We start from the raw sequence: 22,904 nt of genomic DNA on the forward strand, positions 1-22,904 counted from the left end.
TAAACTAACCCTTATATAAGTGTCCCATAGTAAAAGCACAGCACAGTGTAATGGAGCTCTGTATTGCATTGACTCTCACACAGTGCAGAGAGTTCCTATTTGTAAACTCTGGGGGGGGGGGGGGGGGGGGGGGGGGGGGAGGGAGGGCTCATCTCTCCTCCGCTCCCCTCCCCTCCTCCGCTCCCCTCCTCTCCTCTCCTCCTCTCCCCTCCTCTCACTCTCGGGCTCCCCTCCCCTTCTCTGCTCCCCTCCTCTCTGCTCCTCTCCTCTCTGCTCCTCCACTCCTCCTCTCCTCCGCTCTCCTCCTCTCCTCTCCACTCCTCTCCCCTCCTCTCCGCTCGCTCCAGCCTGTGCGTATTGCTTCCTTACCTATGCCTCTACCATTCTGCTCCTGCTCCCTCCTCTCCCCCTCTCCCTCCCACTCGTCTTCGTCCGCTGGTGACTCACGACTCTACCAGTTCGTGCCTCTCCCTCTCGCCGTCTTCCTCTCAGCTCCTCTCCTTGAGGAGATTCCCAAGGGAGCCCTCCTCTCCTCTCCTCTCCTCTTCCCTCCTCTCCTCTCCACTATTCCTCTCCTCCTCTCCTCTCCCTCTCTCCCCTCCTCTCCTCTCCTCTCTCTCTCTCTTTCTCTCTCCTCTCTCCTCTCCTCCTCTCCCCTCCTCTCCTCTCCCCCCTCTCCTCCCCGTCCCCCTCCTCTCCAGGCACCCCCTGCGAACCCCTCCTCCTGCTCTCCATCTTCGTGGGGCCCTCTCCTCTCCACTCCTCTCCTCCGCTCCGTTCCCCTCCTCTCCGTTCGAACCTCCTCTCCTCTCCTCCTCTCTTTCCCCTCCCCAACTCTGCTCCTCTCCTCCACTCCTCTCCTCCCCTCCTCTTCCCTCCTCTCCTCTCCACTGTTCCTCTCCTCCTCTCCGCTCCTCCTCCCCTCCTCTCCTCCTTTCCTTTCTGCTCCTCTCCTTCCCTCCTCTCCTCTTCTCTCCTCTCCCCCTCTCTTCCTCTCCTCTCCTTCTCTGCTTCTCCTCTCCTCCCTCTAGGCAGAGGAGATCTCAGGAGAGGCCTCTCTCCTCTCTCTCCCTAGCCTTCTCTCCTCCCGTTGTCTGCCTCCCTCTCCTTCTCTCCTCAAGATATTAAGACTCGCGACCCGCCAAACAAACCAGCACAGGAAGCCACTAGGCAGCAGCGGGGGGGGAGTTTAGTTTGGGCTGGGGTCCCGGTCGTCGCCCCTGCCCCCTCCCCCCCAATGTGTTATCTCACCTCCTACCTTCACGCTGTGGGTGGGGGGGGGGGGGGGGGTGGGGGGGGGGGTGGGTACAGAGAGGTCTCCCTCCCCCTGTCGCTCTACCCCACCTTACCTCTACCCCCCGTGTTGGGACAAAATTGTCAGCATGTACAGGGAACTACCTGAGGTCACGGGGCGACACTTGGACACTTTTTTACGGCGACGCTACACTTTTTTGACGGCGACGCCGGGATTTCATTCAGCCCCGTGAAAAACGCACCGAGCTCGCTTTATAGCAGCTGCAATTCAACTGAGATCGCTGTAATGAAATGTGAGAAGCGTTTTACAAACCATCACCGAAAGCAAGCGGGGATGCGTAATGAGACTCCTATTGCACAACAGCTTCACCTGCTCCAGGTTACAGTCTATAGCCTTGTCAGTAGACTGGTACTGATGGCTTATTCAACGTAAAAGCAAACAAACAAACAGATAAATAATCTCACATTTCCAGAGAAGCACTGGCCGGCGCGTTACTCAGTGAAGCACAGCGCTGATATTATTATTAATACGAATCATGCGTAGCTGTCAGTATCACACGCACACGCACACGCCATGAGCACTAAGCTGAAGACATTTCAAGACATTTCAATAAACTGCAATGCGTTTCCAAGTCGCTCCACCGCCTCTCTGCACGCTGGCCGTCCGGCCGATTTTAATACGAGGGATCAGGGGCTCGTTTCATTGCCTCTCGGGGTTTGGGGTTTTTTTTCGGCGGCGCTGCAGGTAATCCGTGTTCTTCGCACGCCTGCCTGATTTCCGTGAGTTTATGTTTTTCAGCCCTGGAGTTACTCATGTTGTGGGTTTTTTAAACTTTGCAGGGGGTGAATACTTCTGCAAACCACTGGGTGTGTGTATATACTGCATTGTTAATATTGAAATGATCAGGAGGCAGGAGTTTGAGCAGGGTTAGAAACTCACACTAGCCCTGCTGCTGCTGCAGCTGCACCCAGTCCTGGGGTTCAGAGCTCCCCTCAAGTAGTATTATTACTTTTCAAACTCCGGGCCTCTGTTGATTTTTCAATAATACAACAAAGAAAGATTTTTTTTTTTAAACCTAGGACTAGGTGCAGGGCGAGTGGCAGTTTCTAACCCTGCGCACACAAGTACAGTACTTAGTAGGTTCCGTCTTCAAATATTTAGCATTTTGTGAACGCCGTTGGTACAAAATAAATCTGAATTAATAAACACTGAATTGTAAATAAAGGTTATGCTGCCATCTGGTGGCTGCCTCCGTGCTATTACAGTCAAGGATTCAGCGGCAGCAGACTGTAATTCAGAGGTCGCTATCCGCAAATTGCCGAGTTTTAATTCGAAATACGTCAAATTACAGCCAGTGTTTATTTGTAATATTTGGTCAAATTCGGCCCAAATAGACATGAAACCCAATGTCAGACAGCCACGTGTTCAGGATTCTACGTTGACTCCCTCAAACTGTAGACTTCTGTTCAAATATATCAGGAGGCAGTGTGGTCCAGTGGTTAAAGAAACAGGCTTGTAACCAGGATGTTCAAATCCCAGCTCAGCCCCTGACTCGCTGTGTGGGACCCTGAGCGAGTCACTGAACCTCCTTGTGCTGCGTCTTTGGGGTGAGACGTTGTTGTGAGTGACTCTGCAGCTGATGCATAGTTCACACACCCTAGTCTCGTATCTTGTAAAGCGCTTTGTGAGGCTGGTCCACTATGAAAGGCGCTATATAAAGATTATTATTATTATACTCAGGGAGTTGGCCTGTGACCTCATGAGAATGTCAGACTTTTCTGAACCAGCAAGCGCTGTAAACGAGCTGAGACACACACACACGGAGATAGTGAGACAGACACACAAACCAAGTTCAGAATTTCAAAAACAGTTTGTCTAACTTTTATTTCTATAACAGGAAGAAAAAAGACATTCTGATAAAAAAAAAAAAAGTTCAACAAATAATTACAAGCAGGACAGGATTACTGTAATAATAATAATAATAATAATACAAAACCATGAACAATAGTACAGTGAAAAACAAAAAAGGATAGAGTCGAGTGTTTTGAGATTGAAACTTCTGGAAACAGGAGGAGCACCAAAAAGAAATGTCACCATTTTTTTTTTTTTTTTTTTTTTTTTTTAAACTTTGGATTCTTTTTGAACTTGAAAAACAGCCCCTTCTCTTCAACACCATTTAAAAACAAGAAAAAAAAGTGAAATTGTATTTATTTTTTGGCAGCTTATAGAAAGACAGACCACCTCTCTGAGACAGGAGGGGGGAGACAGAGAGGAGGAGGAGGTAGGAGAGTGAGGGAGACAGAGGAGGGGAAAAGGAGGCAGAGGAAGGAGAGGGAGAGGGAGAAAAACAGAGAAAGACAGAAGGGGGAAGGAGGAGAGGGAGAGAGGAGACACTGCACGAGACATGTTTAAAAAACAAAACAAATAAACAAAAAGAAACTGTGTTAATGAGGACACAGCGTGCGTGTAACAACATCCCCAGCAGCGCTTGAGGACCGCTCTGAGAGAGCCAGGGCCACGCGGTCCAGAGCAGAGCTGCTGCGGTTATATTTTCCTGTACTGCAGCTTCAGCAGTCTTGCACCCCCTGAACTGCATCAAGAGCGGGGGACCGGGCTGGGTATAGCTGTCCAATTCTGACCCTCTCCACCCCTCCCCCGATCCTCCTCTCCCGAGGGGCTGTAGGGTCAGTCTCTCTAGCTTCAGTTTGTTGAGTTTTTTTTTTTTTTTTTGTTTTTTTTTTTTAGTGACCAAAACTTTTTTTTTAAAAAACCCCCAAAAATTTAAATCTAAAACAGTAATGAAGTAGAACACAATTGCAGTAGCAGGACAGACTCCATCACAAGATCTGGAAAGAAAACAGAGAAAAGGTGGAGATGAAAACACATAACTGCACGCTTGAGATCTGCCATTCGATAATTCACCCTCTCCTGCAGGGCTGGGAATCAGACTCCCGCTGCACAGCGATGTGATCCGTTCCTGGTTTCACTGGGATTTTAACAGTAAGACCCACTGGGCTGATCAAGCTGGTAGTAAAACCTGGACTGGGTGACACTGCTGTGCAATGCGAGTCTGATTCCCAACCCTACAACCCCTCTCAATATTACATTTATAAAGCGCCTTTTGAGACAGATTTTGCTAAACTGAACGTATTTATTTTTAAAAGGGAAAAACATATCATGCTATTTTATAGGTATTTTTTCAATTATAATGAACAATTCTTTTAGGGTCCAATTTAAAAAGGGGTATTTTTTTGGTTTGAAATCATCACGTTACCTTTGATTCACTTCAAGAGATTCGTCACGAAAGGCGCTATATAAGAAATACAGACTGGATCGATCCAAGCAATTGAAAAGCCGTCTCTTCTCACCCCCACTCCATTGCTGCTGTGCAGAGGCTGTGCCGCCTCCCCTTTAGTTTTCTTCGTCTCAAACCTGTCCCTCGAGACGCTCAGGAGCCCCTCCCCTCTTCCTCCACATTTCCTCTTCCTCCTCTTGTCCGAGTCCTTCGCTCGAGCCCTCCCCCCGGACCGACTCTCCATCCTCTCGGCCTGAAAAACAATCAATAAAAACCACAATCAATGCATTCTCTCAATGCCGCTGTTGGAAGGGAGAATTGTCTTTTGCACATCAACTCGAAATCTCACATGAAATTCTCCTGTAACCCTACTGTGGCTTCCAGCGGACAGTTTTTTTGCAAAGTCATTTTGCGTTTTCTTTGATTACAGACGTTAAATAAAAAAGACCTAAATTATGTTCAAAACTTTTGGCCACAGCTGCAGAATGCCTTTTACTCTGGATGCTATTTCACAGTTCTGAAGCATCCCCCCCTCCCCCCCAGAGGGGCTCCTGTACCTCGATGATGGTGGCCAGCGTGTCCAGGGGGGGTTTCTGCGCTGCCTGCAGGACTCTCCAGATGGACTGGCTCTGATCCAATGACACTTCCAGGAGATCCCCTTCCATCTGCAGCTCCTCCAGCTCCTCACGAGCCTGGGGGGAAAGCTCGATCACTGGGCCTTCAAGGAGGGGCAACAGGGCGTGCAGCTGCTCAATATCTAGAGAGGGGAGAGGACAGAGAGGAGAGGGGAGAGGGGAGAGGAGAGGAGAGAGGGGGTTACCAACTACAATGCATTAAAACTACAATGCAACACACTAATCTACAACGCACTGCAATGGCAATGCAACACACTAATCTACAATGCACTGCAATGGCAATGCAATACTGGTTCTGTATTCCACGGAGGGGCAATGGCAGCACAAGAAATAGGGCAGCTGCAATGAGATGAGGCTGCCTTTGAAAACACTACCGATTGCAAAACTGAAGGGAGTAACACTGAGCCTCAAACAGAGTCGCCAAAGACAGTTTGGGAAGGGTCTCTCTCACCTGTCACACCAGAGCTGTAGTTTTCCGTCCTTGAGTGTCCGTTCTCTTGAGAGGACTGTGGAGGGCAAAAAAATAATAATTTGAAGGCAGAATCAACTAATTGACATAAAATACAGGGCTGGTAATCTAAATCCTATTGCACAGCAGATTCATCCACTCCAGGTTTTACCAGCAGCTTGATAAAACACAACTCTTTAAAAACCATTACCCACATTCAACGGATTCCACCTGTTGATGCGTATTAGGGCTGCAACGATAAAATCGAAAATCGATATTTTTATCGATAATCATATAATATATTACGTAACAATATTACGATAACCAATAATAAAACTAGATCATCGATAACAGCAAAGTTTATTACATTTCTGGAATTTATAAACTAAATGTTGCACCGAACCTCCTATCTTGGCATTTAAATTACAGGACGGCACCGAGATGGCTACTTTAAACACCCGACACCAATACCCTCAAGTGCATCGCGAAACTGATTCATTCTCTTTCCGTTCGTTTTCAGAATTGAAAGATGTCTGACAAAAGTGATAACACTGCGGGTAGAAGTGCTTCTGAGCGGACAATTGTTACACCACCCAGTACGAAAAGCAAATACTGGTATCATCTTGGATTTTGGACGATTGGAGGACAGAGTGAAAATTAAAAAAGTTGTATGTAAATTATGCAAACTCGAACTCCCCTACAATTCAAATACAACGAACATGAGAAGCCATTTGGAAAAACACCACCCCCATCGAGAGCAGCAAAATACACGGTAAGCAGGAGGGATCTGAAACGGCTGGGCTTTGGTGTCCTAAACAGCCACTAATGACAGCGTTCTTTCAACAAATCTCTGCTGCTGCTGCTGCATTACCCCTTGCAAACAACATTTAAAAAGTACGTTTGAATGGACACTGGATTGGATATACATAGTTTTTGTTTCTTTTTGGACTTACAGTTCTGTGAGCAAGTTGTACGTTTCCCAAGGACAACGCACAGTAAGGAACTTACTGTGCACTGACTTACATATTTTTTCATTTGGAAGTTTATATTTTGTGTACCTGGGTAACGCATTTTTATTTTAGTTTGACTTTTGACTGTCATTCAGTTGCCATCACCCGTCGCAGGGAGATGCAGATGTTTTTCTAAACATGAAGGGTTGTGAAGATACTAAAACAGTGTAATAGCATCACATAGAAATGTCTTATTTTGTATTGTAGGTAAAACAAAAATAACTCTAAATATCGATTTTTTTATCGATCGATTTGATATTGTGGGCTCAATTATCGATTTCAGTTTTCGGGTTAATCTGACACCCCTAATGCGTATAGTAATTACAGAATATATCACCTTATTAAACAGTTTTCTGTGTCAATTTGTTACCAGTTGGGGGGGGTCAATGCAAAACCCTCCCCTGAAAAAAAGTTGTTTAAACATTCATAACAATGTCAGAGTCACAACCAATCAAGAAGAAAAAAAAAAAAGTTACCACTGTCCGCAGCAGTTTAGTGACTCTAGCGAGTGTTGTCCGTGGCTAACATTTCAATTGGGTTAAAGAAATACATTTTGATTTGATTTCAGCGATGACTGGCACTTGCTGACAATCTGCCCAGCATCATTGATCGCTAACGGACAGTGCCAGGATGCTTAAACCTTCACGGTCCTGTGTGGGACCAGGTCTGACATTACAATTTTCCCTCTCCAGTCCGATGCCGGACCCTGTCCCATATCATCAAAAAGACGTTTTGTTTGGTGATAAAACGAGTGATCAGAAAAGGATTTATCAGTATGCACGTCTATAAAGAGGTATGTGAAAGATACAGAGAACAAGGGGTGGGGCTTGGCTGGAGATGCAGTAGTGAGTGTCCTTTTGCGATTCAGTGCCTTTTAAACCTGTTTTACTCTGAACAAAATGTAAACAGCGCGTGTGAAAATAAACTGGACCCGACATGCCTGACAAGCGCTGAATAAGTGGACTGCAAAGGGTTAAAACTTCTAGACCAAAGACACAACGTTTGGAACGATCTTGGTTGCTTTTCTTCATTTGTACTCTGGGGTAGCGGAGATGAATGCTCAAATTTTGTTTGGTGTTTTGTAAAGTGCCACCTCAAATCATGCAGATTAGCACCGGATTATCACAAACATTACTCCCTTGCCATCTTCCTTTAGAAAATAATTTCCAAACAGTAAGGCATGGCAGATCGGTCGATACAGTATTTGTAATTGTAGCACAACGCTCTCAACTTGCTGTTACTTTGAAGACTCCCGCATAGAACCAATCCTATCAGTAAACACTCACAGGGGCAGGGCAGGGCGGGGCAGGGGGGAGAAGGTGCGCTCAATCGCACGCAGATTCAGCGAGTCAGACCCGAAGGGAGCGGAGAAGCTCTGTGCTGAATGCAAAAAAGAATTGCCGATTCCAAATAACAAAAAAAAAAAAAAACTCTTTGCTTAAACTCTTTACACAAAAACGATGCACAGGCTTGACTGTCGCAAGCTGTATCGTCTCAGCCTTAAACATAGAGGTGCACGCCTAACGAACCCTGTCAGAACAGAGCTCCATTTAACACGTATGGATTTCCTGGCCCTTAGACAGGTCTCCTGCACAAATCAGGTACATCCGTGACAGTCACGGCGGCATTTGTGACGTCAGTTCCAGACAGTTGCCGCTTACTTTTATTCTACTAGGTTTTCGTTGGCAAAGCCGTATAGATATATAATATATACATTACACACACCTCTCCCCTCCTCCCACGTCACCCCTCCCTCACCTCACCTCTCCCCTCCTCACACCCTCAACTCCCTTCTCCCATCCCAATTCACCTCTCCCCCTCCTCCCAGCTCACCTCCCTTCTCCCCTCCCCACCTTTGTGTCTGCACTCGTGTTCTCGTCCTCCCTTTTCATCCCATCCCTGCTGTCCTCCTGGCTGTGCCCCTCTTCTCTCTCTGTCCTGTCTTCACCGTGTCCCTTCCCAGCACTCCCAGTACCACTTGACAGGCCTTCCTCCCGCCCAGCCAGCCTGTCCTGCAGCTGCGCCAGCTTCTCCAGTGCCCCCTGGAGCTCGGGGGAAGCCAGCGCGGCCGCGGCGCGGCTCTGCCAGTTGATGGCCCTCTCGGTGAGGCACTGAAGAGCCTCTCCCTCCGGCAGGCGCACAGGAACCCGCTGCAGGGCCACCAGCAGGGCCAGGATGGTCTCCAGTCTGGGGCGCCGACCGCGCTGGCAGAGCGGGCACAGGAACCTGGAATCCCAGTCCCACCAGCACAGCACCGGACTGGGAGGAGAGGAGGCGGCGGGGCTGGGGGAGGTCTGGGGGAGGAGTTTGGGAAAAGAAACGCAACCGCTGTGGAATAAGTCTCTGCAGAGCTGGCAGCGGAGCATGGGGGGCCGCGCCCCATGTAGGGGGGGGCCCCACAGGGGTGTCCCCCCCACACGTCTCCCCCCGGGGGCAGGGAAGAGGGGGGGGTGGTGGTGGGGGCGTCTCCACTCCCCTCTCCCTCGGAGACCCGTCCACTAGGGCAGGTCTTCGATAGGTTGATCTTCTGCAGTCGCCGGATTCCTTCCTTCTCTTTCTGCTCGCCTTGTTTGAACGCAGAGACCTGGAGTGAGAAAGGACAAGAATGGGGAAAGGAATGGAGAGCGAGACAGAGAGGGGAGAGGGAAGGACAAAGGAGAAAAGGAGAGGGAGGATTGTTTAGAACACACCTGTATTAGATTTTTTCCATCAATTACATGATCTTAAGAAGAAAAAGAGAGAGAGAGAGAGAGAGAGAGAGAGTGAGAGCGAGAGAACTCACGATGGAGCCGGGATCCCGGAGATCCTGAGCTGATAGACCCAGGCTGTCGATGTCGGATTTATACAGGAGGGAGCAATCCCTCTCCCGCACCCGCCTCCTCCACTTGGAACGCTTCACACTGTCTGAGCTGGCATCAGCACAAGGGCACAGCACCTGAGAGGACAGACAGGATTACACACACACAGCCACTGAGAGGAGAGAGACAGGGTTACACACACACACACACACACACAAAACACCTGAGAGGAGAGAAACAGGGTTACACACACAAAACACCTGAGAGGAGAGAAACAGGGTTACACACACAGCACCTGAGAGGAGAGAGACAGGGTTACACACACACAGCCCCTGAAAGGAGAGAGACAGGGTTACACACACACAGCCCCTGAAAGGAGAGAGACAGAGTTACACACAGTACCTGAGAGGAGAAACAGGGTCACACACACTCTCACCTCCAGCAGGCTGTAGCAGGAGTTCCTCTTCAGGAAGGTCTTGCTTGCCTTCTCTCTCCAGGAGTGAGCGGTCACCACCTGCAGTTCCAGGTGCCGCAGCTCCTCCATGCGCACAGGCAGGTCCCTGCCGATCGCAACCAGCCCCTCCAGATCATCCAGGCAGGGGAAGTGCTCTCCATTCTGGGGGGGAAGAGAGGAGAGAGCGGTGAGCGAGCGAGAGCGAGACTGGAGAGCGAGACTGGAGAGCGGGAGCGAGCCTGGAGAGCGAGCCCGGAGAGCGAGAGCGAGCCCGGAGTGCGAGAGCGAGCCCGGAGAGCGGGAGCGAGCCCGGAGAGCGGGAGCGAGACCGGAGAGCGGGAGCGAGACCGGAGAGCGAGACCGGAGAGCGAGCGGGAGCGAGACCGGAGAGCGAGCGAGACCGGAGAGCAAGCAAGACCGGAGAGCGAGCGGGAGCGAGCGCAAGCGGGAGCGAGACCGGAGAGCGAGCGCAAGCGGGAGCGAGACCGGAGAGCGAGCGCAAGCGGGAGCGGAGAGCGAGAGCGAGACCGGAGAGCGAGCGGAGAGCGGGAGCGAGACCGGAGAGCGAGCGGGAGCGAGACCGGAGAGCGAGCGAGACCGGAGAGCGAGCAAGACCGGAGAGCGAGCGGGAGCGAGCGCAAGCGGGAGCGAGACCGGAGAGCGAGCGCAAGCGGGAGCGAGACCGGAGAGCGAGCGCAAGCGGGAGCGAGACCGGAGAGCGAGCGCAAGCGCGAGCGAGACCGGAGACCGGAGAGCGAGCGCGAGCGAGACCGGAGAGCGAGCGCGAGCGAGACCGGAGAGCGAGCGCGGAGAGCGAGCGCGAGAGCGGAGAGCGAGCGCGAGCGGGAGCGAGACTGAGACTGGAAAGAGGGAGTGAGAGACTGGCAACCGAGGAGAATGCCAGGATGCTGTGTGTATTGATCAGTACTGATTGATCAGTTACCTGTATCTCCTCCAGGTCGGCGGTCCACGCCCGTGCCTTGCTCAGGGCCTCGCTGAGTGCCAGGATTTTGGGCAGCTGCACTGGGATGTTCTGAGCCTCCTTAATGATGGCCTCCATGGTGGCGGGGGGGTGCTTCTGCCTGTGGGGGTACAGTACCGAATCTGCACAGACTGTATAGACTCTGTCTGTATAATATCTACTTTTATATAGCGCTTTTCATAGTGGACAACCATCACAAAGCACGTTACAAGATACGAAACTAGGGTGTGTGAGCTATGCATCAGCTGCAGAGTCACTCACAACAACGTCTCACCCCAAAGATGCAGCACAAGGAGGTTCAGTGACTTGCTCAGGGTCACACACAGCGAGACAGGGGCTGAGCTTGGATTTGAACCTTCTGGTTCCAAGCCTGTTTCTTTAAACACTGGACCACACAGCCTCCTATGAGGTATACACTGTATTGACAGTCTATTGACTCTATTGCCCCTGCATACTCTATACTCTGTATTGTACAGACTATTGTCCTGTCTTGCTCACCTGGCCTCCAGGCAGATACCAGCCTTCTCCTCCCAGCTCTCTGCAATGGTCAGCAGCTCCTGCAGCTCGGCCATGGCATTCTCCACGGCAGCGCTCTGTGGCACGCTGCACCCCGCCTCCATCAGCGACCTCATGACCTCCAAGGTGACCTGCGACCCCGCCGAGGCCAGGGCCCGCTTCACCTCCGCCAGCCAACGCCCCTGCTCCAGCAGCCCCCTCAGCTGCTCCACTTCGGGGGCCTCCACAGGCAGGGAAGCCCCCTGCTCCAGCAGGGCCTGGATCTGAGAGGGGGCCGCAGGGGAGAGCGCCGCCCCCTGCAGGAGAGCTTGAGCACTGCCCTGGTACAGCTCCACTGCCGAAAGCACGGCCTGGGAGACACGGGGAGGACAAAAGAAATGAACGCAAGCGTAAAGCATAAATGAATCTGCCTACTTCACCCTGTCTCTTACATCAGTTAACATGTCCAGCTCTGGCCAGAAGTTTTGCTTCCCCTAGAATTTCAGGATTGAGACAATTAAATAAATACTCATCCTTTAGATATTTTTAAAATATACAAACAGGCATCCCTAACGGAAGCCATAACAGCAGCAGACTAGCATTTCCAAAACGATGTGTGATTCAGCATTATTCAGCAGCTTTCATTGGACTCTATGAAGCTGAGTGAGTTCATGCTAAGAGGGTGATGAGGCAAAACTTTTGGCCAGAGTTGTATTGCAAGCTCCCAGGCAGCGAGTGTGGGATAAGAGTGGAGCGTGCTGCCCTCTTGTGGACAGCCTGGATAGATACAGACAGAGAGAGAGAGAGAGAGTGAGAGAGTTCTCTCACCTGCACCTCGGGGATCTGGGACAGGATACAGGGCAGCGTCTGCATCTGATCCAGGAACGTCTTCAACTCAGCTACCGTCATCTTAGGCAGGCTGGAGAAAGGCGGAGAGAGGAGAGGTCAACATACTGACTGACACACCTACACAGAGGAGACTGGGCCAGCTGCACAGGGAGACCAGAGCACACAATGCAGATTAGTTAGACATGATACACAGATGTTCATTTAAAAGTGTAGCTAGGCGTATGTGGGTAACAGCGTATGTGCGGCTATCCTGTACAAAATGATGTTGTGCACTGGAAATCAATGTACATTTAAAACAAATACAACAGCCCCCCTCCCGTCCTCTCCTCTCACCCGGTGTGTCTGCGTGTCTTCCCCAGCAGGACGGCGCTCTCGCTCACCCAGCGCTCTGCCTCGGAGATCGTGCCACGCAGCCGGTACAGCAGCTCATTGTCAGGAAACTTCTTATCAGCAGCTTCAGAGCACAGGGCTCTCAGCTCTTCCACTGCTGCGGGAAGAGAGAGGCAGAGGAGCGCTTCAGCCAGTGCCTTCAAACTGGGTGACAGACTGGAAGAGGCAGAGTCAAGCAGACCAGCGTTTGGGCTCTAGTGCCTTCATCAGCATTATTGAAGTGAACCCCCTCCCTCTCTCACCTCTCTTCCTCCCGTCCTCCATGTCCAGGGCCTGCTTCACCTTGCCTGCCCAGATATCGTAGGACTCTGCTCTCAGCTTCAGCTTGTGCAGCATGGTGGGCAGCTCATCCAGGGTGTAGCGATACCTGAGAGAGAGGAGGAGAGAACAAGCGTGAGCATCAGCCAATTAAATGACATTACTTAGTCATTCTGCAGACGCTTTTGTCCAGACCAACTTCCAGAGACTAGGAGGGTGAACTCTGCATCATCAACAACTGCTGCTGCTGCAGAGTCACTTCCAATAGGTGTGAACAGTGGTACCTGAGGTAGTGTCTGTCTCTCTGGTGGACAGGGGGGCAGGGGTATCTGAGATAGTGCCTCTCTGGGGGACAGGGGTACCCGAGGTAGTGTCTCCCCGGGGGACAGCGTGGACAGGGGTACCTGAGGTAGTGTCTCTCTGGGGGACAGGCGCACAGCTCGTCCATGTGATTAAGGCACACCAGCCGGTCGGGGCAGCTGTAGCAGGCGAGCGCTGACAGGAAGCAGGTGGTCTTGCATTTGTCACAAACCCGCTCGTCATCCGGGAGCAACTCAAACGCCTCGCGCTCCGCCTCCGTGATACCCTGAGAGACACGGGACAGGGAGAGACAGGGAGAGAGAAGGGAGGAGAGACAGGAGAGCAAGAGGGGAACGGAGAGAGAGAGTGAGATAAACAGGTAAGTTAACAGAGAGGCCAGTTGATAGTCAGACAGCCAGCAATGCTTTCCTCAACTCCCTCCCTTCCTCCTCACCTTGTCCAGCAGCGCCTTCCTCAGCTTCCTCTCTTCCTGCACCATGATGAACATCTCCTTGTGCACCGCGGCAGCCAGGTTGAGGTCCAGTCTCTCCGGGCAGGCCGCCATCTTGCAGGTGAGCTCCTCGTGAGAGAACACACAGTACCGACGCAGCCGGCGATAATGCTCAATGCAGCGACGTCCTGCAGGGAGCTGGGTGGGGGGGAGGAACAGAGGGGGAGAGAGAGAGAGGAGGGGGAACAGAGACAGAGAGAAAGAGGAGGGGAAGAGCAGAGTGAGAGAGAAGAGGGGAAGAGAGAGAAAGAGGAGAAGAACGGAGTGAGAGAGAGGAGGGGAACAGAGGAAAGAGGGGAAGAGTGGAGAGGGAAAGAAGGGGAGATGGGAAAGAGAAGGGGGAAGAGAGAGAGGGGCAGGGAGGAGAGACATGGACGGAGGGAGGAGAGACAGGAGAGCGTGGGAGGGGATGGAGAGAGGAAGGGAAGAGAAATGGAACAACACACACGAATCAAAACCCCATTTTCACAAAAAAAAAAGTAAATTAAATCATTTTTACTATCAAGGCGTCTCTCAATGTGCGATTGAGAGACTCTAATGGCAGGATCAGCTGAATTCTTACAGGAGTAAAACACAGAAAATCTGAAGCCCTGATTATACTGCAGTCTGGTGTTGATTATCCCATTACAGAACCACAATCGTTAAAAATCGACACGTCGATACTCACCCAGTCTGCGGCAGCGAAGTTCACTGCCTCTGCAAAGTTGTACCCTTGGTTGAAGCCGCTGTGGTAAGCCCTGGGGAAGGTGATCACAAACTCCCCTGCACACTGATTGGTACGCACCACCTGGAAAAGGGAAAGAGATAGGAGCGGGTTACACCAACTGAGGAAAAAGCAGAATTTGGGGGGGGGGGGGGGGGGGAGAGGTCCGTCTCTGTTTGAGAATTTGGGGGGGGGGGTTGGGGGGGTGGGGGGGGGGGGGGGGGGACTAACCAGCAGTATGCTGGGGTTCACAACGCTCTCAGTGTTTCTCTCTCTCTGTACTCACCGGCACCCCATACCCCATCAGGATGTTAGGGTTCATAATGGTGACGAGCTGGTGCAGCAGGTCTGGCTGGCTCTCAAACAATTCGGGGGTCAGCTTCTTCATCACCTCCTCTAGACGCTCTGCTGATGATGAGGGGACCCCATACCAGGTCTTGGGCTCCCCCCTGGAACGGAGAGGGGAGAGGATTAGACTCCTCAACACTTCAAAAGAAACAGCAAAACAAACCCAGACAGCTCTCTCTATCATCTAGAAGGGAAAATGCAGGTCCCGAGAAATTATCATCTAACCAAAGAACCGTTTTATTAATGGGATCGTTTTCATTTAACTCTCTGCGGTCCATTTATTCAGCGCTTGCCAGGCGCGTCGGGTCCAGTTTATTTTCACGCACGCAGTTTAAATCCCCCCCCAAAGAGTAAAACAGGTTTAAAAGGCACTGAATCGCAAAAGGACACTCAGTACTGCATCTCCAGCCAAGCCACACCCCTTGTTCGTTGTATTTTTCACATACCTCTCTACAGACGTGCATACTGATAAATCCTCTCCTGACCACTCGTTTTATCAAACTCCTCAATAATGTGATCCAAGTCATTATTATTACTATAACATCTCAAAAAGCTCTGCAGATGTCTGTGATATTCTTTGAGCGCTGGATGCAGAAGCAGCTCTCTCCTTTGTTATATCTGTAGTGGAAGGGGCTATGAGATACACCCTTTTTTTCTGTTTCATTCGGCTCCTATCAGTCTCACTCGGCCATTGAAAGGTTTTCTCTGTTTTTTCCGGAGGAAAACGATTAGACACCTGCGCTTGACGTCTTTTTGATGATGTGGGACAAGGTCCAGACATCGGACTGGAAAGGGAAAATCGTAATGTCGGACCCTGTCCCACACAAGACTGCAAAGGGTTAACACACTTGGTCTACATTCAAGGATGCTGGTCGTTTTGGTCTTGCACCCCAAAACAAACAATAGACACCTCTGTTAGGATACGACAGCTCCCCCCTCTCTATCCCCTCTCTCCAATGCAGGTAGTTGATGGAGTAGCTCTCCTCTCTATCCCTCCCCCCTGCCCCTCTCCAGTACAGGTAGTTGATGGAGTAGCTCTCCTCTCTATCCCCTCCTCTCTCTCTCCTCACCAGTGCAGGTAGTTGATGGAGTAGCTCCAGTGGTCCTCGATGTGCCAGCAGAAGGTTGAGAAGACCATGCCCACGTACAGCCAGGGCACCTTCATACCCGAGATGTCAGCGTTGATGTGGCAGAGCACAGACTGATCCAGCACGGGCATGACGTTCAGGTTCCACCCGCTGCGGGCGTACTCCTGAGAGACAGGGAGGGAGAGAGAGAAGATCAGCAATCTGAATTAGTATGATTAATCCCCAAGTGGCTCTCCTTACCAATCTCACACACTGTTTATATGGTATACTGTACTTCCAGTGTAATACCAGAGTCTTGCCAATAAAACACCTTTGAATATGAATTTGAGAGAAAAAATAAGTCAAACCTCTCCCTCCTCCAGTACCAGCCCAGTCTCCTCTCAGCCCCCTCCCTCTACCTCCTCCAGTACTAGCCCCGTCTCCCCTTAGCCCCCTCCCTCTCTCCCTCCTCCAGTCTCTCTCTCCCTCCTCCAGTACCAGCCCCGCCTCCCCTCAGCCCCCTCTCTCTCTCCCTCCTCCAGTACCAGCCCCATCTCCTCTCTGCCCCTCCCTCAGTACCTCCCCTCAGCCCCCTCTCTCTCTCCCTCCTCCAGTACCAGCCCCATCTCCTCTCTGCCCCTCCCTCATCCTGCATCAGCCCGTCTCCCCTCAGACCCCTCCCTCTCTCCTCCAGTACCAGCTCCCTTTCTCCTCAGTCTCTCCCCCCCCTCACCTCCTCCTCCGGTGCCAGCTTCCTCTTCCCGTTGTTCATTGGGAATCCGCTTCCGAAGTCCTTGGAGTGGATGTCAGCTCCGTACTCCACCGTCACGTCCTCCTCGATGCTGCTGACCAGCCGCCAGAACTCCTTCTCCACCAGCTCTGTGGGGACCATCTGCAACAGCACAAAGACACAGCGTGAATATAAGATACAGCACAGAACACTGACACAGACACAGGGTAACTATACAGAAATACACAGGTTGAGTATAAGAGATACAGCACACAGAACTGACACAATGAATATAAGAGATACAGCATTGACACAGACACAGGATGACTATACAGAGATACACAGGGTGGGTATAAGAGATACAGCACAGAGCACTAACACAGAGACACAAGGTGAATATAAGAGAAACAGCACACAGCATTGACAAACACAGGGTGACTATACAGAGATACAGCACAGAGCACCGACACAGAGAAACAGGGTGAACATAAGAGATACAGCACAGCGCATTGATATAGTGAATATAAGAGATACAGCACAGTGTATTGACACAGACACACTCACGTGGACAGGCATGTTGAAGTAATCCGCCTTGAAGGCATCGGCCATCTCCCCAAAGCTCTGCAGCGTGTACTCCCGAGTCGCCTGCTCAAACCCAAACGCCTCCGCGGGGCGGGTGCACTCCTGAGGGGGGAAGAGAGAGAGAGAGGTGGGGGTACTGCAGTACTCACCTTACCCACAGAAAGTGTGGTGTGTATAGCTAGGGGTAGGGGTTAGGGTGTAGGGTTAGGGTGATCCTCACCTCAGCCACACACTTGGGGCAGCGCCAGTCCCCCTTGGGGGTCTCGGAGAGAGGGGGCAGGAGGCAGAAGGTGTGGTAGTTGTCGTCACAGCCGTCACACAGAAGCAGCTTGTCATCCTCATCCCCGCGAGAGCACATCCGACACACGAAGGAGTCCACCTGACACGCACACACACACACGCAGAAAGACACATCAGCGGCTCCCAGACACAGATCTATGTGTGTGTGTGTGTGTGTGTATACTGTACAATGTGTGTGTTACTCACAATCTGTGTGTTGCTCTGGTTGTGTGTGCGTGCGTGTTGCTCTGGTTGTGTGTGTCTCAGTGTTACTCACGATCTGTGTGTTGGTCTGGTTGCGTCGCAGTCGCATGGTCATCTTGGTGCAGGGCTCCTCCTGGCTGGGGCTCTCTGGCTTCACGTCGGGCTGCAAGGAGTCCCCCGAGGGCTTGACGTCCTCGTCGGGCCCCGGGGGAGGGGAGAGGGGCTCCTCCTTCACCCCCACACTGTCCTTCACCACCACAGTCTGGGGGAGCTCATCTGCGACAGGGAGGGAAAGATCTCACTACAGAAGTGTGGCTTAGCTGTATTTGTACAGAGTCAGCTCCATACACACACACACACACACACACTCCAGACACTCAACAGCCTGAGCCAAGCAATGTCCCAACCAAGTTTCATTGCACTTTGATGACTCAGCCAAGGGGTCAGTGCAGAATAGTTCAGAGTTTGAGGCACGGTAGTCACTTTATAGCCCATTAGCGTATAGATGTTTCAGTCTATGAAGAGCTGGGTGTACTGGCTGTATGGTCTGCAGATACCTTTCTTCCTCAGGGCCTTGTCTCGGGGCACCAGTCCCAGACCCATCATCTTGGGCCCGGCTCCGTAGATCTGCAGCTTCTTCAGCTCAGGATTCTTCTCAATGTCCTCCTCTGTGGGCTCGGGCTGCAGGAGAGAGAGAGGAGGGGGGCGGCTATATAGACTAAAAGTTCTGGGGGTACAGCGAGCGCTTAGTTTGGAGGTACTCACGTCAGGCTGCAGCCGGTTGGCCCGGCGCCCCAGGTTGATGATTTTGGATGGGGGTACAGATTGCCGCAGGGGGATGCTGTGGGGTTTGTACTCCTTATCCTTGTCTTCACTGTCATACAGCTGCCGGGACTTTAACTGCTACAGAACGAGAAGGGGAGAGAGAGAGGGAAAAATACATACATTATATATATATATATAAAATGAAGACTATAAATGCATTTAAAGAAAAAAGCACGTCAGGCTTTCTATACCACAAAGACTCAAAACACCAATAAACATTTGGCTCTCAATCTGCAAGCAATCCTGCTGTTCAGCAGTGAAGTGTGGGGACCACTTGCAAACACTGAACACAAAAACTGGGACAAAAGCCCAACAGAAATCCTAAAACTGGAATTTTGTAGAAACATCCTGCAGGTTCTCCTACACACCTTCGGACGAGATGTAAAACAAACGAGGTCCTATTGGAAGTGACTCTGCAGCTGCAGCAGCAGTTGCTGATGATGCAGAGTTCACCCCCCTAGTCTCTGAGTTGCTAAATGACTTGTTAACAATAGACTTATCTACACAGACCACTACACCGCTGGGAGAAATACACAATTTTTATATCTACATACAGAGTCAGAATATAAAAAGACCGTCAGGAAAAGTCAGTGCACTCACATATTAACGAGTGTGTGTGTGTGTGTGTGTGTGTGTGTGGGGGGGGTGTTACCGTGAGGTTGCCCCCCGACTGGAACATCTCGAAGGGATACACGATCCTCTCGTAGTGCGAGCGCAGCAGGGAGCCGATGTTCTTGCCGGGGGGGTACCCCAATCTCTGAGCCACTCGCACCCAGCGTCGCTCCTTACAGACAGTCTCGTAGCCTCCCTCCTCCATCACTATCTGAGAACAGAGAGAGGGAGAGGGGGGGGGGTAGAGGGAGGGGGAAAAGGAGAGAGAATGTATGAAGACGCTGAGAAAGACTTCTAGCGGAACCGTTTATTAAAAGTTTAATTTATGAAGTTTCTTTTCGTTTTTCTATTGAAGACACTCAGAGACTTCTAGTGGAAACGAATGCATTAAGAATTTAGTCTCTCTCCCTGTGTTGCTCAGTTCTCTCTCCCACACCTTGCCCAGGCTGTAGAGGTCCAGTATGCGTCTCTCAATATTGGGGATCTTCAGAGAGGACCCCTGAATCTCCCAGAACTTTGCGATGCGATCCAGATAGTTCAGCTTCACACGAGTCTCAGCCTACAAAGGGAAAGAAGAAAAATGTGTTATTTTACTAACAATGAGTCATTCAGCAGACACTTTTATCCAAAGCGATTCAGAGACTAGGGGGGGGGGGGTGAACTCTGCATCATCAACAACTGCTGCTGCTGCAGAGTCACTTCCAATAGGACCTCATTTTGTTTCATCAGAAGGTCGGAGCACAAGGAGATTCAGTGACTTGCTCAGGGTCACACACACACACACAAACACAGGGAGTCAGGGGCTAAGCCGGGATTTGAACCTCCTGGTATCAAGACCCCTTTCTTTAACCACTAGATCCAGTGAGCCTCTTAATATATTGTTCCAGGAAATACATTTTATATGTAGAAATATATTACCTGGGGTAATTGAGGCCAGCATATTTTGCACTGCACATATTTCCCACCCCCACTATATTACAGAGATAGCAATCAGACTCCTGCTGCAGAGCAGTGTCACCCACTCCAGGTTTTACTACCAGCTTGATCAGCCCCTAGCATGTCTAGGCAACAAGTTCAGGTGCATCGTCTTATTAAAACTCATAGTGAAAGCAGGAATAGATCATGCTGCTGTGCAACAGCTGTCAAATTTCCATCTCTGCACATGTATATGCCAGACAGTGTACAATTGCCTTGATTTAAACCACCAAGACAGGAACTTGACAGTGTGGTTTCTGGTCTTGCACCTGTTAGCTTGTACATTTCACCCAGATGGTTTCAACCTTGTCTCAGAGTTTGGTCTGTGGTGAGCAAGGTTAGCTGTATAGTCCAGCAGTCACAGTGAGCAGGGTTAGCTGTATAGTCCAGCAGTCACAGTGAGCAGGGTTAGCTGTATAGTCCAGCAGTCACAGTGAGCAGGGTCAGCTGTATAGTCCAGCAGTCACAGTGAGCAGGGTTAGCTGTATAGTCCAGTCACACACAAACACACTCACCTCCAGCTCATTGAGTCTCTGAATTCGGGGAGTGAACCTGAAGTTATCCACATCCACTGCAAAGGGGGGCTGCCAGTCCTGAGAAAGAGAGAAAGAAAAATAGAGAGAGAGGTTTTAGACATCCTCACAAAGTTCTGATCTAGTGTCTTACACAGGCATTGCCTGCTGTGTGCTGGGCAGAGCCTGGCTGTGCTGTCCTGTACACAGGGCAACGCTAATACAAAACCCTGTACAGAACTACAGCAGCTACCCAACATGGTGTCTATATAAAGCTGTCACCTAGTGCCCTGGCATGCCTGCTGTGTGCTGGGCAGAGCCTGGCTGGTGGGACTACACTGTCAAACCCAGCAGAACTACAGCAACCCATTTTAAATATACAGAATGGTGCCCTTAAGTTCTGACACCCATTAACTTCAATATAAATAGTCAATTAAAATGAACACTACTAGCAGATTCATTCATAACCCTGGACTTGAGATTAATAACACTAGGAACAATGCTGACAGAATCAGAATTTACAGTTAATATTTGAATCAAGCACACGTGACTACAATGATGAATCAATACTGTTGAACATACAATTCAAAACACCAGGAGATTCACCGGGTGGTCTTGTAATGGTTAAGATGGTATTATTATTATTATTATTATTATTATTATTATTATTATTAATGTATGATAAAAGAAATTAAACATTAAAGCAAAATTGATCCCTCAAATTCCAAGACAAACTTACATGACAATAATAATAATAATAATAATATCTTTGTACCATCTCTAAATAGAGGCCAGTCAAAAAAGATGCATTCATTCAATCATTACTTCTATATAAAACCCTGGTGATCTTACCGCCGGTGGCCTGATCTTGCAGATTCCGGATTTCTCTGCGATGGGGCGGATTTTGGCGATGTACCCCAGGGGGTCTGCGAACTCCTCCCGGGTGGGTTCGAAGACGGGACACTCCGGAGGCGGCACGAACTCGTCCGACTCCATCGTGACAATCTCCGATCAATCCGAGCTCCTGCAACAAAGGATAATCATTGCAATTAGACATCTGGGTAGGGGGTAAGAGGGGAGCAAGTCAGTGTTGCCCACAACTGGCTATTGTGGGAGTCTTCAATTAATGCCTTTATCGTGTCTACTTCTTTTTAAACTGCTTCATTATATAAACTATTGCATACAATAAACCTGTGAGCAGAGGGAGAAATGAGGTCAGCACCCCTTTCAGAAACCGTCTAGACCTTTCAAAACACAAACCTATTATTATTATTATTATTCATAATAATATTATGATTGACACATTTGTGATCAATCCAAAATAACTGCATAAAAAATGTCTACAAAAAAATATTCAGGCGTCATCTAAGATTCAATTCTTTGGTTTTTACTTTGTAAAGAATCACCTTGTCGCAACTCTTTAATTACTTACAATGTTAAAATTGAAGTTGGGCAGGATCGTTCTGGGCAAATTGTAAAATATAAATATAAATATATATATATATATATATATCTGTGTATGTATATATATTATATAGATATATATATATATATATATATATATTTATCAAATCTGACATCCGACCGATTTATAATCTTTATTGTCTCTTAACACAACCTGTTCATGACAAACAAACACAAATAAACCGAGGACACCAACGTCTGTGTTCACTTCCACTGTCAAAATGCTTTTAAAATGGCTTTTATTTATTTGTTTATTTACCTATTTATCGAGTCTTTGAAGAAAGTTAGGTTTGTGTGGTTTGTTTACCTTTTGAATGCCTCTCTGTTGTTGACAGACGGGACGTGAATTATGAAAATAATAATAATAAGAGTTTGTAAAATGCTGTAGTAATATTTCCACAGACAGGCGGGTTTTCTGTTTCTTTGAACAGAACCGACGCAGGTTTCTTTAATTATAACGATTAAGATGATTATTTGCTCGGCTGTGCCCCGAGTCTCTCAGCGTCCCGGCCCGGTAATCTCTGTCAACCGAACAACACGTGAACAGTCCAGTTCTTTTATAATTGTATGGATATATTATTCCAAAGTCTTCACTTGTAGATCTCTCTCAGAAATGGTGAGTAAATTTCATTATTATAAAAAAAAAAAAAAAAAAAAACATAAACAAAAACAAAAACAACGCTTCCGTTTCTGGGTTCACCCCGAAGCCACGCAGTTCCGTAGATGCAATTCGATATCTTTTATATGAGATAACGTTTGGCGGTGTGCGGTGTGGGTTTCTTCCTTTTTCTTTTCATTATTCGGTAGTTTTTATTTGTCTTTTCTTTGTGATTGCTCCGCTCCGCTGCGCTCTGCGTCCCCGAGCGGCCATCTTCGCTTCATCACGGCCCTCGCCGCCCCGGCTTCGCCAACACCAGCATCCC

The 22,904-nt window shown here is 49.6% G+C and overlaps 1 protein-coding gene across 1 annotated transcript; it reads right to left on the bottom strand.

The window, feature by feature from the left end:
• Positions 1–3,673: 3,673 nt before the first annotated feature.
• LOC121328496 (lysine-specific demethylase 5C-like) lies at positions 3,674–22,904 on the bottom strand. Its single transcript, XM_041273180.1, is given in 29 exon segments — positions 3,674–4,101; positions 4,624–4,803; positions 5,108–5,307; positions 5,637–5,691; positions 8,497–9,080; positions 9,083–9,227; positions 9,426–9,578; positions 9,878–10,057; positions 10,839–10,977; positions 11,376–11,743; positions 12,201–12,291; positions 12,555–12,708; positions 12,854–12,978; positions 13,274–13,455; positions 13,624–13,818; positions 14,348–14,467; positions 14,670–14,832; positions 15,802–15,983; positions 16,532–16,690; positions 17,093–17,212; positions 17,331–17,489; positions 17,667–17,869; positions 18,151–18,274; positions 18,359–18,496; positions 19,071–19,241; positions 19,467–19,589; positions 20,521–20,598; positions 21,370–21,541; positions 22,289–22,904. Coding segments are annotated over 28 exon segments (4,644 nt in total). The 5' UTR covers positions 21,514–21,541; positions 22,289–22,904; the 3' UTR covers positions 3,674–4,092.

Source organism: Polyodon spathula, chromosome 16, assembly GCF_017654505.1.
Source record: "Polyodon spathula isolate WHYD16114869_AA chromosome 16, ASM1765450v1, whole genome shotgun sequence".
In the NCBI taxonomy this organism is placed as follows: domain Eukaryota; kingdom Metazoa; phylum Chordata; class Actinopteri; order Acipenseriformes; family Polyodontidae; genus Polyodon; species Polyodon spathula.